Genomic DNA, 15092 nt, shown 5'->3' on the forward strand with positions numbered 1-15092 from the left:
TCCTGGAAATCCACTCTGGTCTCCACTGAGATCTGATCTTTGCTGGAAGATCAGGAGCTTCCTTAACATGAAAGCTGTGGGTTAGTGAAAGAGCACTGGATTTGGAAGCAGATGACCCAAACCATGTCCCTGCTCTGTTACTTTAATGATTGATCATGAATAAGTCATTTAACTATTCTGAGTCCCAAATTCTCATCAGTAAAATGGAGATAATAATACCTCTCTGGGTTGTTGTGAAGATTAACTGAGGGGTAGTGTCTGTGAAAGTGAATAACAGGATTAATATTGTGAAGGAGTCCCAATCTGTGGTTCCTTTAAGATTGTTTTAAAATGACACTGTTGTTGGTAAGGGGCCCTGGAATGGCCTATCCCATCATATCTATTGCATACCCTAAAATAATTTTATTTATTAAATGCTGAATTAATGAACTTTATTGTCAGGAAAAAAAGAATGAAAACAAGCAGTATTCTGCTTTGCCAGCTAAGAAGTTATGTCAGGACTCACTACCATGAGAATTGCAGATTTAAGGCCTTTACTAAAGTCTTCCTATTTATTATTTAGGTTATCCCCATAAGAATTTACAAATGCTAAAAAGAATGCATGTGCTTGTTTGCTCTCAGGGCTGTCAAAGAAAAGAAATTCTGGAGTGCTACACCCAATACCCAGGCCTGGGAAAAGTGTTTTGTGTGTCTTAAAACCCAGGAAGAAGAATGGAGGGGAACAACTCAAGAGAGGAGAACTCATACTGAATTTTCAGGGCAGAAGGGGCACTCACTTAGAACTAGAAACATGGTGTTTGGCTTGGACAGATGATGATGCTTAAATAGCTGGCAAGAGACAATGATGCTTCCTTGATACACTTACCAAGCTGGTTTGAGAGAATAGTTAAGTGTGGAAATTTCAAATAGCCATAGGAACTTGGACAAATCCCTTAAACTTTTTGTGCCCTAGTTTCCTCATTTATAGAATGGGGATAACAATAGTTTCTACATCATAGTGCTTTTGAGGATATATGACATAATGCATAAAAATGTTTCAAATTGTGTCTGGAATGTAGTAAGCCCTCAATAAGTGTATTATTAGTACAGAACATCAGAGATGCCATGCTCTGTCTCTAGGAAATACACTGTTCTTACTATTAACTTCATTGATTTTTGCCAAGTTATTTACAAAACAATGCTAGGAATTGGAAATTATTCTTATCCTGAAGTCTTTAAGACTAAATGTTATTTATATATCATTTGTCTTACTTAAATAATCACACAGAGAATAGTTTAAAGTGTCTCCTTTGCTCCTATCTTCACTGGTGAGTTTTTGAAACCCGTTGTACATCATGGCTTAGTCCTCAGATAACGGCAGCTACAAAGTACATTTTGTTTCTTAAATTAATATTTTATGAATATGAAGCTTCCACAATCAGATTTCCAAAAGAAAAACCCACAAATTCTTTAGAAGTTTCACAAAATTGCTTTAGAGAAGCAATATGTTTTGAGCAACGTAACTTGGAAAAATAAAAAAGCTTATTTAATCTTGAAAATGAAAAATGTAATTCAATAGTTATAAGAAACAACAGACAGCAAGGTTTTCAGAAATTTCAAATTAAGAACCAGGAAATTGTTTATTTCCTTTCCAGTTCTCTTGGTCCAGATGTATTTTTCCTCACAATTCACTTTGGGCCCTGTAGGTGCGGTGGAATGAACCAGGTGCACAATATTCCTTAGTTGAAAAGGAGAAGCTGCCAAGATTCCCATTTTCAATTGACCAGGAAGGAGATATTTATGTGAATCAGCCCTTGGACCGAGAAGAAAAAGATTCAGTGAGTAGAACTTGGAGGAGTCTCATAGGCGACAAGACCACGTCCTGTGCCCATGGACAGCTGAAAGCAGAAAAGATTTTACTTAAAAACAATAACAAAAACCCCAAACTATTCTGAACCCCAGTACATTATTGCTCTCAAAGACATGGTAATATCCCCACATTTTTTTCTCAGTTCCCAGTTCTAAGTAATTGAAAATAAGGTGGTAAATAGAATCGAAATAGAATCGAAACAGCTGTTTTCTCTGCCTTTTAAAGGCTGTGAAGAAAGAGTCATATCTTAACTGATCTTTCTGTTTTAGTATGTTTTTTATGCAGTTGCAAAGGATGAGCTTGGAAAACCACTTGCATTCCCACTACAAATTCATGTGAAAGTTAACGACATTAATGATAATCCACCTACGTGTCCATCTACAATGACTATATTTGAGGTCCAGGAGAATGAAAAAATTGGTAAGAAAGAAGATCTGTTCAAAGCTGTGTAGCTGTCCTTCCTGTGTTAACTCTGTAATCCCTTTCTCCTTTCTGTCCTGGAAAAGGTGGGCAGGTACCTGATCAGGGATCAATTGTCCATGTCTAGCACAGCATAGAGGTTGAATATACCTTGAGACTCACACAGGTATAGATAGTATTTTGGCTCACTCAGTATCTGGGTAGTGTTCTTAAACTGGAGCTTTTATAACTACCATCACCACTACTACCACTATTACTGCCACTACTATTACTGTTACCACTATTACTATTACTGCTACTACCACCCTTACCACTATCATTAGCACCATAACCACTTCCACTGTATCCTGTGTACATATATAAGGTTATCTCATTTGCAAGGTTTTTCCATAGATTCTTGTTTGCCCTCTAACAAACTCAGTCACAGATAAAATCTAACCAAATTTTCTAAATAATTTAAATCACCATTTATACCCAATGTCAGATATCCTGCAGTAAATAAGCACAACAAATGGAAATTGACTTTTGATCCTTCATGCTCCCTCTCTAGGAAGGTGATAATAGTTCAGGAGGTTGGTAGATGAAGGTCAAGTCCTATCTGTTTTTGTCCTTTTGTTCTTGACTTGCTTTATTTCTTTTACTTCATCTCATAATAGCCTTAGTTTTATACAGGGACTACTATTATGGGAACATTATGTTTCAGAGTTTTATGACTTCCTTGGATTTAGGAAAATTCTTTCTATTACTCCTTGATATTAAGCTCATTGGCTGAGCAGGTTGGCACTTCTTGAAATGTTTTTGTCTCTTGTTTCATGTAAGTTTCAGAGGCTTTAAAGCTTAGCAGCCTTTTATGATTACCATTTCTAGGGCTTTGCTGCCCTCCTGGCAGATCCTCACATGCCTGTGGATTTTCTCATCATTTTCTTTTGATCTCTCTATTCTTTTTTTTTTTTTTTTTGGATACATCTTTATTGGTTTTTTCCTCTCTACGAAGTCCACAATTTCTGTTTGTATTTACATTTTTAAATGTTTTTTTATAACTATTCTTCTTGCCACACACTTTTGACACAGTGGGTACTGTCCTGGCAGCTTAGTAGACACTGGTTGTGTGGCTTGCTTGCTCAATGCTTATTTTTTTCTTCTTTCTGTCAGAAGTTATACATAGGCTACCCATTGTCAGTGTGTTTCTCTTAGGTCCTCTCACTTTCATTTATTTCAATTCTTGCTGCAACAAGATGTGTTAAATGACTTGAAGGATTTTAGTTAATTATAAGAGTCTTCTAATAGCAACAGTTGTGTGACAATGGAATGTGTGACAATAACCAAGAAACACTTGTAGCATTACCTTTTTTTGGAAATCTGGGATGGTCTGTGATGCTGAATGAAGGCAGAAGACATTTGAAGACTTTTGTAGATGATACTTCAAGTCTGCATATAGCCTAACATTTAGTGTATTAGTTGTCTATTGCTGCATAGCAAATTGCCCCAAAATGTAGCAGATTAAAACAACCCAGGAATCTGGGTGCAGCTCAGCTGGGTGCCTTTGAGAGTTAAGAGAGAGAGAGTGCTCAAAAAGTGTTGGGCAAGATGGAAGTCAGTCTTTTTATAACCTAATATTGGAAGTAGCATCCCATCATGTTTTTCATATTCTATTCATCAGAAGCAAGTCACTAGACCCAGCCTACACTTAACAGGAGGGGATTACATGAGACACCAATGTCAGTATGTGGAGGTTTGTTAGGAGCCATTTTAGAGGCTTATTTGGGAAGAGGACAGTACTAGTTTTCTGACACTGGTGAGAAAGTCATTGTTGGTAGAATAAATTGTTTAGGTAGAATCAATTGTTAATGCTCTTTGCCTCTCTAAAAGTGAGAATTTATTTTGTAACAATATTTCAAAGTTTTGAATAGTGGACTTAATGGACAAGGAATTCTTATAAATCAACAAAGATTGAGTTTATTCTCTCTCTCTATATATATATAGGCTAAAAGAAGTATAAAACAATGTCCCTGCCCTTTGCAGGGCTCTGTTTAGCTCATTAAAACACTAAATTATTCCTTAGTATGTTATATTCTCTTGTTTGGTGTTTTCTATTAGCCAGAAGCTTGTGAGACTCATGAATTCAAGTTTTAGCAATGCCAACATTAATTTTGAAATCCCACTTGCTACCAAGTTCTACGTGTTCAAGCAGGAAATTTAGTGTTTCATAAAACCACCACCTCTCTAAAGTATTTCTGAATGCCCCAAGAGATGCTATATACACCTCTGAACCAATCTGGGCTACTACTTTTTCCGGGCTTTTGTCACTTAGAGACATGGTACTCCTCTCCACAAAGTTCTGTGCTCATAATGAGTGGTCTCCTCTACTGAAATTTCCCTGGTCACTTATGTCAACAGCCTCATGGTGCCTCTGACAGCTGGAAGTTTCCTGTAGAGTGAGAGAAGAACAGTGTCCTCTGTGTTATGCTCACTTGTTGAGGGGAAGGTCCAAAGCAGGGCTGCTCAGATACCAAAGGATCACAATTTAGTAAGACACTCTTCCATTCCAACATACAGATACTTTTCTTACAAGGGCAGATGCATACCAGAAAGGTGACTTGGTTGTGATGGATTCAGAAATAGCAACTGCTAATATACTAGGTATATATTTTCTTCTGCTCTATTGCTCACGATGCCCCCCTTCCTTGGCCCATAAGACATGCCTACATGGTTCCAGCTCCATTATAAATGTAACATAAGTACTTTCCTACCCTCCACAATAAAAATGCACCAGATTTTCATATAAGTAAATTGATGCCAAATGATATAGGAGAGGGAGTTAAACCATCTCCACAAATTGGATGTATTCAAGTTTTAGTACCACAGTGCAGTTCTTGCTGCATGTAGAGAAACCCACAATTCTCATTTCACAGAGTAAGGTGATCCAGAACCTATCAGACCTCAGCTAGAGCCGAGCGGAAAACTGACTTCTGACTTCTGAAATTTCCTGGACTAAAACACTCACAGGAATAAAATACTTAAGGCCATAAGCTGCAACAAGGCAGAGAGGATTCATGCCTGTTCTTTGATCCCGTGTTATCTCTGGGGTGGAATCAGTTTCTGCAATTGTTCCAAAAAATTGCTTAGAAGGGACCCACAGTTGGCTTGCCTTCTTTAGTTATACCATTTGCCTTGTGTATTAATGTCCAAGGGAGGCTATAAAATATTACCACAAAATTGGTGGTCTAAAAAACAAAAAATTATTCTCTCACAGTTCTGGAGGCTAGAAGTCTGGAATCAAAGTTCCAGCTAGGGGAGAATTCTTCCTTGCCTTTTCTGGCTTCTGGTGGCTCGTGGCAGCATAACTCTAGTCTCTGCTCCTTATTCACATGGCCTCATCCTCTCTGTGTGTTTTTGTGTCTTCTCTTCTTCTTATAAGAACACCAATCACTAGATTTAGGACCCACTCTAAATCCAGGGTGATTTCATGTCAAGATCCTTAACAAATTACATTGCAAAGACCCTATTTCCAAATAAGGTCACTTTTGAGGTTTTGAGTGAACCTAAATTTTTTGTAGGACACTATTTGTTATGGATTGAATTCTGTCCCCCCAAATCCATATGGTGAAGTTCTAACCCCCTGTACCTCAAAGTGTGGCTGTCATTTAAAAACAGGGTCTTTAAAGAAATAAAGTTAAAATGATGTCATTATAATGTCATAATCCAATATGAATTAATGTTGGTATTGCTAAGACTTGGGAAATTGAGTCCCACAAGATTATGACTAATATAAGACTCTAAACAAGAGAATATACACATACTAAGGAATAATTTAGTATTTTATTGATCTAGACTATAAGCCCCTCAAAGGTCAGGGGCATTGTTTTGTACCTCTTTTACCCTACATATATAGAATAGACTCAATTTTAACCCAACATTCTGAATCCATCTCCAATATGGTGTTCTAAGAAGAGAAAATCTAGACACAGACGCATACAGAGGAAGGACCATGTGAAGACATGTGGAGATGACAGCTATCTACAAGACAAGGAGAGAGGTCTCAAAAGAAACCAACCCTTGATCTCAGAGCTCTAGCTTCTAGAAACTGTGAAAAAATAAATTTCTGTTGTTAAAGCTACCCAGTCTGTGGTATTTTGTGATGGCGACCCTATCAAATTATTAATATACTACTCAACACACTACACTATGGAGAGGGTTAGAAGAACCAAAATACATCTAAGAACTTTAGTCAGCTACTCAAAGTTATTTACAGTGATTTCTAGGAACCTGCTTATCCAATGAAACCATTTTTTAATAGATTAAATAGAGCCTGTAATGAATGGATTTCCTTCGTTCCTTCTCCATAGGAAGCAATATTGGAACTCTTGCTGCCCATGACATGGATGAAGCAAACACTATCAACAGTGTTTTAGAATACAGAATTGTGGATCAAACTCCGAAGTCTCCCAGAGAAGAACTCTTCCTGGTCCAAACCTATACAGGGGTGTTCCAGTTAGCCTTGCAGTCCTTGAAGAAACAAGACACTCCTCAGTACCACTTGACAGTAGAGGTGTCTGACAAAGGTTAGTATCACATTCACTGTCAAGAGTGAAAATATTTGTTTACCTTTTAGTTGTGATTTGTTAGACTGCTCTAATGCCTGGGTATATTATGGAAGGATGCTGTTTAAGTGTTATTACTTCCTACCGTGTTTCCCTGAAAATAAGACCTACCCCGAAAATAAGCTCCAGTTAAGATCCTCGGCCAGATGGATGCATTTAGTACATTATGACGATGTTCCAGAAGATGATATGACTGTGTTTGAATAAACATAGATTGTTGTACATGAGAAAAGAAGACATCCCCTGAGAATATGTCCTAATGTGTCTTTTGTAGCAAAAATTAGTATAAGACCCAGTCTTATTTTGGGGGAAACACGGTATGTAAAACACACATGCAGCACAGAGGTAGCTGGTCCAAGTTACAGCTCAGGCAACACTATTGTATTGGTCTTGGTCTTCCAAGAAACAGATGCATAGAGGGGATTAAATGAAAAAAGGATCTTCTTTTAAGGGAAAATGCCTATGGGAATAAAGCGGGAGAGATACAGAGAAGGCTAGGAGAACCATCAGACTACAATACAAGCCTGACACTGAGTGAAAGAAGTAGGGAAGGAAGGTTGATGGGAGTATTATAGACCACTGAGCAGTCAAATAAAAGTTTGGCAAGGTCACTGGGGTGTCCAAAATTGGACTTTGAAAGAGTCCATGATCTTTAAGAATGGTCCTGTCTTCTCCAGTCACTGGCTGGGGGCAGCCATGGGAAGCAAGTACTCAGTGGAAATGTGGTGATAAACTTCAGAATGCAGTAGTGGGGCCATTGTCAAGTAAGATCCCTGTTTTTAGATGTCAGCAAGGCACTCCGTCATGGCCGCCATAATCATGAACAAGAAAATTAATTGTATTTCCCAATTATTCCTTTTGGACTCAAAGGATTCAACTGTATGGAAGTGGAGGAAAAATATATCTTTCGGGAAATTTTGTCTTTTCCTATTAGCTTCTAGTTGGCCATTCGACATACCAGGAAACATTTTTCCCTACTCCTTATATAATTTCAAAGCAAGTGGTTCTTGATTTTTGTTGGGTCACAAGACTGAGAATCTGATGAAAACTATTCATTCTCAAACAAATGCCCATGTTGTCAGACAAATGTGCACAAACACAGAAAATGCATCTATTTAGTGACAGACTTTTTTTACGGGCAGGCACACTCCTTGGTTAAGAACCTTTCTTTGAATTAATTTTCACTGAATCTTAGACTAACAAATAGTTCGGTAAGGGTTATGCTAGGAGGCACAGATATATAGGTATGGAGAAGAAAAGGGCATCATTTCATACTGTTTCACATTTTTTCCTTTATGCAGATGTTGGTGTACTGGAGAGAACTGGCGTTTAACGGGCCCCCAAGGCATAATGTTTGAAATTTAGTAATTTGGCAATATTGAAAGCCTAACATTTATCTAGCATTATGTTAAGAGGTACAACAAAAGTGATAATGAGTATAATAAACCATGATGAATTAACAATCTTATACCATTAGCCATCCATTCTTTTGGCAAACAGTTCTTGAGCATTTACCTTGTTTGAGGCTACCATTCAAGGTATTGAGGCTACACCTGTGAATAAAACCCAATGTCTGTCCTCAGGGAACTCTCATGATAGAGGAGATGGACATGTAAATAAGTAAATTGCAAGAAACATATATAAGGTTGCCTGAGAAGGAAACAAGTGACTCAGTGGAGGGAGAGAATGGGTAAGGCTTTCCAGAAGAGATGATGTTGAACTGAGTTTTGAAGGATGGATATAGCAACTTACAAAATAGTGTAGGGCTTACAGAGAAGCCCTACACTATGTGCAAATGCATGGGGACTTGAAGCAATTTAAGGCTGTAAGAGCATAAAATGGAAATCAGATTACAAATTGTCTATGTATAGGAATACATGTATAGAAAATATGGGCCAGATTATAAAATATATTTACACATAAATATATGTGTTTGTATGTGTGTTGATGGAATGAAACATTCAAGTGTGCACTACAGAAACTTATAGACTAAGCTGTAATTAACATAGTTTTATATGCGATCAGGGAGGGCTTGTTACCCAGGAGGACCCCCTGCTAACCCAGATGAGGTTCGTACAGATAAGGGAGCCAATGTGTGTAGGTCATGGGGTCCCCTAATCTTGCCATTCTTGTTGTCTACAAATGTTTAATCAATGTTCACTTATTTATACTTTGATTATCATTAGATTACATGTCTGGCCTCATGTCCAGGGCATTGAGCACAAACTTTGGAATAAGACTGTCTGAGTATATCTGTTAGAATCCCAGCAGGAAATAGAGACCCCTACCCCCCACCTCAAAAGGAGTAACCAAAAAGAGGTTTAAGAAGGGATTATTTGTAAAGGATGTAGACCAGGTGAAGGGAAACCAACAGGAGGTGTGAAGCAAAATGCACAGTCTTTCCTACCCAAAGGAATGAAGCATTGAAGAAAGGGAGCATTTCCCGAAGTAGCAAGACCTATGCCTGTGGCTGTAGACAAGACTGCTGGCAATGGGGAACTATACCAGACCTCTCTTCTCCTGCCCCTCCTCCCATCTCCTGCCAGTGCCCCCACTGGCACAACCCAACTGTTACCCAGAGGGCCAGAATGCCCACTGATGCAGTTCATAAGGTGGGCCTCCTGGACACAGCAGGGTAGGGGGTGAAGAGTGGATGAAGAGGACAAAGGAAGTACATGGATTTCAATTCTGGCTCAATCACTAGTTAGTTGTGTGACCTTGGTCATGTTACCTAACTTCTCTATCCTTTGGCTTCCTCATTTGTGAACTAAATGAGAATGATAATAGCACCTACATCATGAAGTTAGTATGAAAATGAAATGAGTAATGCAGTAAAGCACTTAATACAGTGCCTAGTAAATAGAAAGTGCTAACAATTTGTTTTATGTCAAGAACTTTAGTTCTTTTTTTAATTTTAATTTTCTACTTACAGTTGTCTTTCAATATTATATTAGTTTCAGGTGTACAGCCTAGTGGTAAGAAATTTATATAATTTACAAAGTGATTCCCCCCAATTAGTCTGGTAGCCATCTGGCACTATACATAGTTATTACAATATTATTGACTATATTCCCTATGCTCTACTTTACATTCCCATGACTATTTTGTTACTATCAATTTGTACTTGTTAATCCCTTCACCTTTTTCACCCTGTCCCCCAAACCCTCCCATGTGGAAACCATCAGTTTGTTCTCTATATCCATGAGTTTGTTTCTGTTTTCTTTGTTCATTTATTTTGTTCTTTAGATTCCACACATAAGTGAGATCATATGGTATTTGTCTTTCTCAGTCTGACTTATTTTACTTAGCATAATACCCTCTAGATCCATCCATGTTGTTGCAAATGCTAAAATTTCTTTCTTTTTAATGGCCAAATAATATTCCATTGTATATATGAACCACTTCTTCTTTATCCAATCATCTATTGATGGGCACTTAGGTTGCTTCCATATCTTGGCTGTTGTAAATAATGCTGCAACGAACATAGGGATACATAACTTTTTGAGTTAGTGTTTTGGATTATTTTTGGATAAATACCCAGAAGTGGAATTCCTGTGTCATAAAGTAGTTCTGTTTTCAATTTTTTGAGAAACTTCCAAACTGTTTACCAAAATGACTGCAGCAATTTTCAATCCCACCAACAGTGCACAAGGGTTCCCTTTTTCCACATCCTCACCAATACTTGTCACTTGCTGATTCATTGATGACAGCCATTCTGAGAGAAGAGAGCCCAGAAATAAACCTATACCGTCAATTAATCTGTGACAAAGGAGGCAAGAACATGCAGTGGGGTAAAGACACTCTATTCAATAGATGGTATTGGGAAAACTGGTCAGATACAAGCAAAAAAAAAAAAAAAAAAAAAGAAAAAAGACCACCTTCTTAGATAATATACAAGAATAAGCTCAAAATAGATTAAAGACTTAAATGTAAGACCCAAAACCATAAAACTCCTAGAATAAAACACAGGCAATAAACTCTCTGACATTGCTCTTAGTGATACTTTTTCTGATATATCTCCTCAGCCAAGGGAAACAAAAGAAAAAATAAGCAAATGGGACTGCATCAAACTAAAAAGTTTTTTTTTTTAATTTATTTTTTAAATTTATTGGGGTGACAATTGTTAGTAAAATTACATAGATTTCAGGTGCACAATTCTGTATTACATCATCTATAAATCTCATTGTGTGTTCACCACCCAGAGTCAATTCTCCTTCCATCACCATATATTTGATCCCCCTTACCCTCATCTCCCACCTCCCACCCCCCTTACCCTCTGGTAACCACTAAACTAAAAAGTTTTTGCACAGCAAAGGAAACCATTGACAAAACAAAAAGACAACTTATTGAATGGGAGAAGCTATTAACAAATGATATATCCAATAAGGGGTTAACATAAAAATGTGTAAAGAACTCGTACAACTCAACAACAAAAAAACAAACAATCCAATTAAAAAATGGGCAGAGGACCTGAATAGATATTTCTCCATAAGAACATACAGATGGCCAATAAACATATGAAAAGATGTTCAACGTCACTAATCATCAGAGAAATGAACAACGATGAGATGTCACCTCACAGAACCCAGATTCTTAATCTTTATGCTATAGTATGCCACAGTTATTAGAGCAATAGCGACCCCAAGAGAGAACCTGTTGTTTCTTGTTATGGATGTTTCCTCAGGCACACCATTCCTACCCATACTCTATGCTCATCATGGACCTAGATTAAACCTGCTGTCTCTGACTAGGTCTTTGAATTGTCAAACCCACTCCTCAAAGCCTGTGTCATTTCCCCAGGGTTCCATGAGCCATCTCTGCCTCTCTCTTGCCTCTAGCAGGCTGGACAGTCAGGCCCTTTGAAGGGAACTAATTGTACCACTTCCTCCCTCACTTAGAGGGGAGGGAGCAGACACCCCAAACCTTCCCACAATAGGGAGCACAGGAGATGTAGGACATTAAGTTCTGGGATGCTCAGGAAAGGCTTTCAGGGAGGAAAGTTTTGCACTGGGATTTGAAGACAACATGTTTCACTAGTTAGAAAAAAGAGACTGCTTCACAGAAAAGGAACATTCTTGCTCAGGAACAAACCTTACTCAGGAGGGAGTAGGTTTGGGAATCCCAGGGGAACTTCATTCAGGACTTTCTTTAGCTTCCCTGTGGTGACCTGATTGTGGGTGCAGGTGGGGAGCAGAGACTCCTGTTTCCACATAAGTTACATGTCAATAGTATAATTGGGACTATGGCTGTCACTTTACTTGACAATTTTTGTCTTGCAGGTTTCTGATTTTAGTGCATAATTTTTCATTGAGAATTTTTATGACATGACTTTGATTTTCAGATTTCAAGACCCTCTGTCATGTGCAGATCAATGTTATTGATATCAATGATCAGATCCCCATCTTTGAAAAACCAGATGTGAGTAATTTTCACCTGTTTTTTGTTTGTTTTGTTTTTTTCATTTTGTTCATATTATTTGACCCCTACTTCTGGAGAGTAGTTAGGAAAAAAGCCAAACTTTACAGGTGGCCTTTGTCAATCCACTGGTAACAAACACAGACACTTTCTCCAGTAGAAATCTTCAGGGAACAATAACATTCACTGTTATAGTATCTGGGAACATCTGTTTATAAGGTTCTGCCCATGGCTCATTTGTTCCAAGGGCTGCTTGAAAGCTCAACCACAATCTTTGTCAAATTGAAAAGAGTTGAACGGCTAGTTTCAATTTGTCATTACATATTTTGTGTGTAATAGGTTAATAAATAGATTACTGCTAGTTCTCCAACAAGCATTTTTAGTAAAAAATTTAATATTTGGAATATTGGCAATCTAAACTTATTTTGTAATAACTGGGTTAAGAGAAAAGGAGAAGAAAAAACTAATCTCTGACTCTCAAGACATTTGTAAGAATTAGAAATATTGGGCAGAAAAAGCAGGAGCAAAAAGATCAGTTGAGGACATGAAAAAGAATGTTTACTTGTTGTTGATGTGGTCTTTAAACTTGGGGGTAGTTTTATCATTGCTCCCTTTAGAAGGGATGTCTCCATTTATTTATTCTGGAGCAGAGAGAAGCCCATTTGACTAGATTGTTATGTCTTAGTTGAAGTCAGTTATGAGGCAGCCCAGAGCCCCGTGATGATGTTCATAAATCACAAAAAAGACACAGTTGTGACAAAGAAGGGGAATCAATTTATGAGAGGGTTCAGAGCAGTAAGAAGTGAGTGACTGAATGTAACTTATGTAACAGGCGCTGAGGCTAAGCAAGCATGGGATATAGTCATTTTCTTCTCAGCCTCCATGATCCCTTCCTTGTGTTGTGATTTCCTGCACTAGATCTCAACAGTAGTTTTAGATTGAGGATGAAAATCCTGCTCTGAAGTCTCAGAGCTTGGAAATGCAAACTGGGCTCTACAGAGTGAGTCTGCTGCTTCACTGCTGTGGTCTTCTCCTGGACCCTACCTATTTCCATCTATACAATCATGATGCCCAGAGAGATGATCTGGGGGCTTTTCATTGGAGGAGTGGGAGATAGCCTAGGCCAGTGATTAAGAGTACAGGCTCTGGAATTGGACAAACATGGTTTTGAATCCCAATTCGGTGTGGTCTTGGGTGGGTTTTACCTCTTCAATCCTTTGCTTCTCTATCAAATGGAGATGATAATATAGCTACTCAATAGGCTTGTTGCTTATCTTTATGGAGTACTTACTATTGGCCAGGCATTCTGGGTCTTTACATGCTTTATTTCTCAATCTCCACAGCATATATGAAGTAGTTCTATTTTTGTTATCTCCATTAGACAGATGATGAAACTGAGACTTAAAGATGTTAGGTAACTTGCTTCAAGTTATCTAGCTAATAAGTGGCAAGCCTAGGATTCATACCCAGGCCATTTGACTCCAACGTTCAGGCTCTTAGCTACTACTCCTTGGTTGATTATGGATTAATTAAAATAATATATGTAAAGTACCTGTCACATTATAAGTACTCAATACATAGTATTTATTTATATAATCACTAGTATAATAATTACAGTTAAATGTATTGGATGTCAGAGGGTTAATCTGTTTTAGAATTTTACCAGTAGATCTCTGAGACGTATTTCTTGGTTCAATAGACATCAGTTTATGAGTAGGACTGATGTCAAAATCAACAGCTACCTATTCATCAATAGGAAAAACATGCTTGGTAAGTATTGATGCAATATATGACTTGTGCCCATTCTGAAACCAGAGACATGTTAGCGTTTTGGCAATTATGCTTGATGACAATGAACATTTTCATCATTTCCTTCCTTTGCTTCCTTCTTAGTATGGAAACCTAACTCTCGCTGAAGACACAGCTGTTGGGTCCATCATCTTAGTCATCCAGGCCACCGATGCTGATGAGCCATTTACTGGGAGTTCTAAAATCCTGTATCGTATTACACAGGGAGACAGTGAGGGGCGATTGGGGATTGACACAGACCCCCAAAACAACACTGGATATGTCATGATTAAAAAGGTAAATAGCACTTTTTTTAAATATATGTCCCATGCAATATTTGGGACATACTTATACTTAAAAATTTGTTGTTAACCTGAAATTCAAATTTAGCTAGATGTTCTATATTTTTATTTGCTAAATCTGGGTGGGAGGCTGTGCTCAGGGCTTTTCTTGACACTTTGCAAATGTGGGGTGTTAGATGGGATGAGCCCTATGAGCCCTTTACGCTACGGACCCTTTATTCTAATGTGCCAGCCACAGACTCCTCTTTAAAAATGACTGGAAATTAGTAGATATCTTTTTAAGGTTTGGTAGACAAGTTTATGCTTTCATCTCTTCTTCCATACCCATTCCTTACTTTCATCTTTTATGGTATTGCTAAGCCCACTGGCTCTTACTTTGTCCCTCCCTCTAGAAGGACTAGGCAGACTGGAGCCAAAATCTTGATTACCATAGTACCTGCTTCTTTGTGCAGGATCTTCCTATCCCTCCCTAATCTACTCCCATACATGTACATCTAATTTTTGACCTTTTTCTCTGTGGCTGCCTCATCTATGATTCAAAGGATGTAGCTGGTTTACCAGGTGACTCAATAGGAAGCAACATTCAATGTCATTCAATGTATTTAGAATTAAAATGAGTCACAGTACAGCAAAAGAGACTTGGCAAACATAGTTGAATGCTGAAGGTTTGTAGTGTGCATGGAAGCTGCAGAAAGAAAAAAAAAAGGCTCTGGAGGA

The 15092-nt window shown here is 38.0% G+C and overlaps 1 protein-coding gene across 3 annotated transcripts in view; it reads left to right on the forward strand.

Annotated features, from left to right (window-relative positions):
- CDH17 (cadherin 17) overlaps positions 1–15092 on the forward strand; it is a 124360-nt gene that overhangs the window by 56431 nt on the left and 52837 nt on the right. For all 3 annotated transcript variants that reach the window (XM_019719225.3, XM_074316429.2, XM_074316430.2), the window contains 5 exons: positions 1686–1817; positions 2119–2269; positions 6616–6831; positions 12212–12288; positions 14179–14370. In XM_019719225.3, coding sequence (XP_019574784.2) covers positions 1686–1817; positions 2119–2269; positions 6616–6831; positions 12212–12288; positions 14179–14370 — 768 coding nt within the window. The remainder of the gene's footprint in view (positions 1–1685; positions 1818–2118; positions 2270–6615; positions 6832–12211; positions 12289–14178; positions 14371–15092) is intronic.

The sequence above is a fragment of the Rhinolophus sinicus genome, chromosome 6 (assembly GCF_057876585.1).
Source record: "Rhinolophus sinicus isolate RSI-liver-muscle chromosome 6, RSI-T2T, whole genome shotgun sequence".
NCBI classification, from domain to species: Eukaryota; Metazoa; Chordata; class Mammalia; order Chiroptera; family Rhinolophidae; genus Rhinolophus; species Rhinolophus sinicus.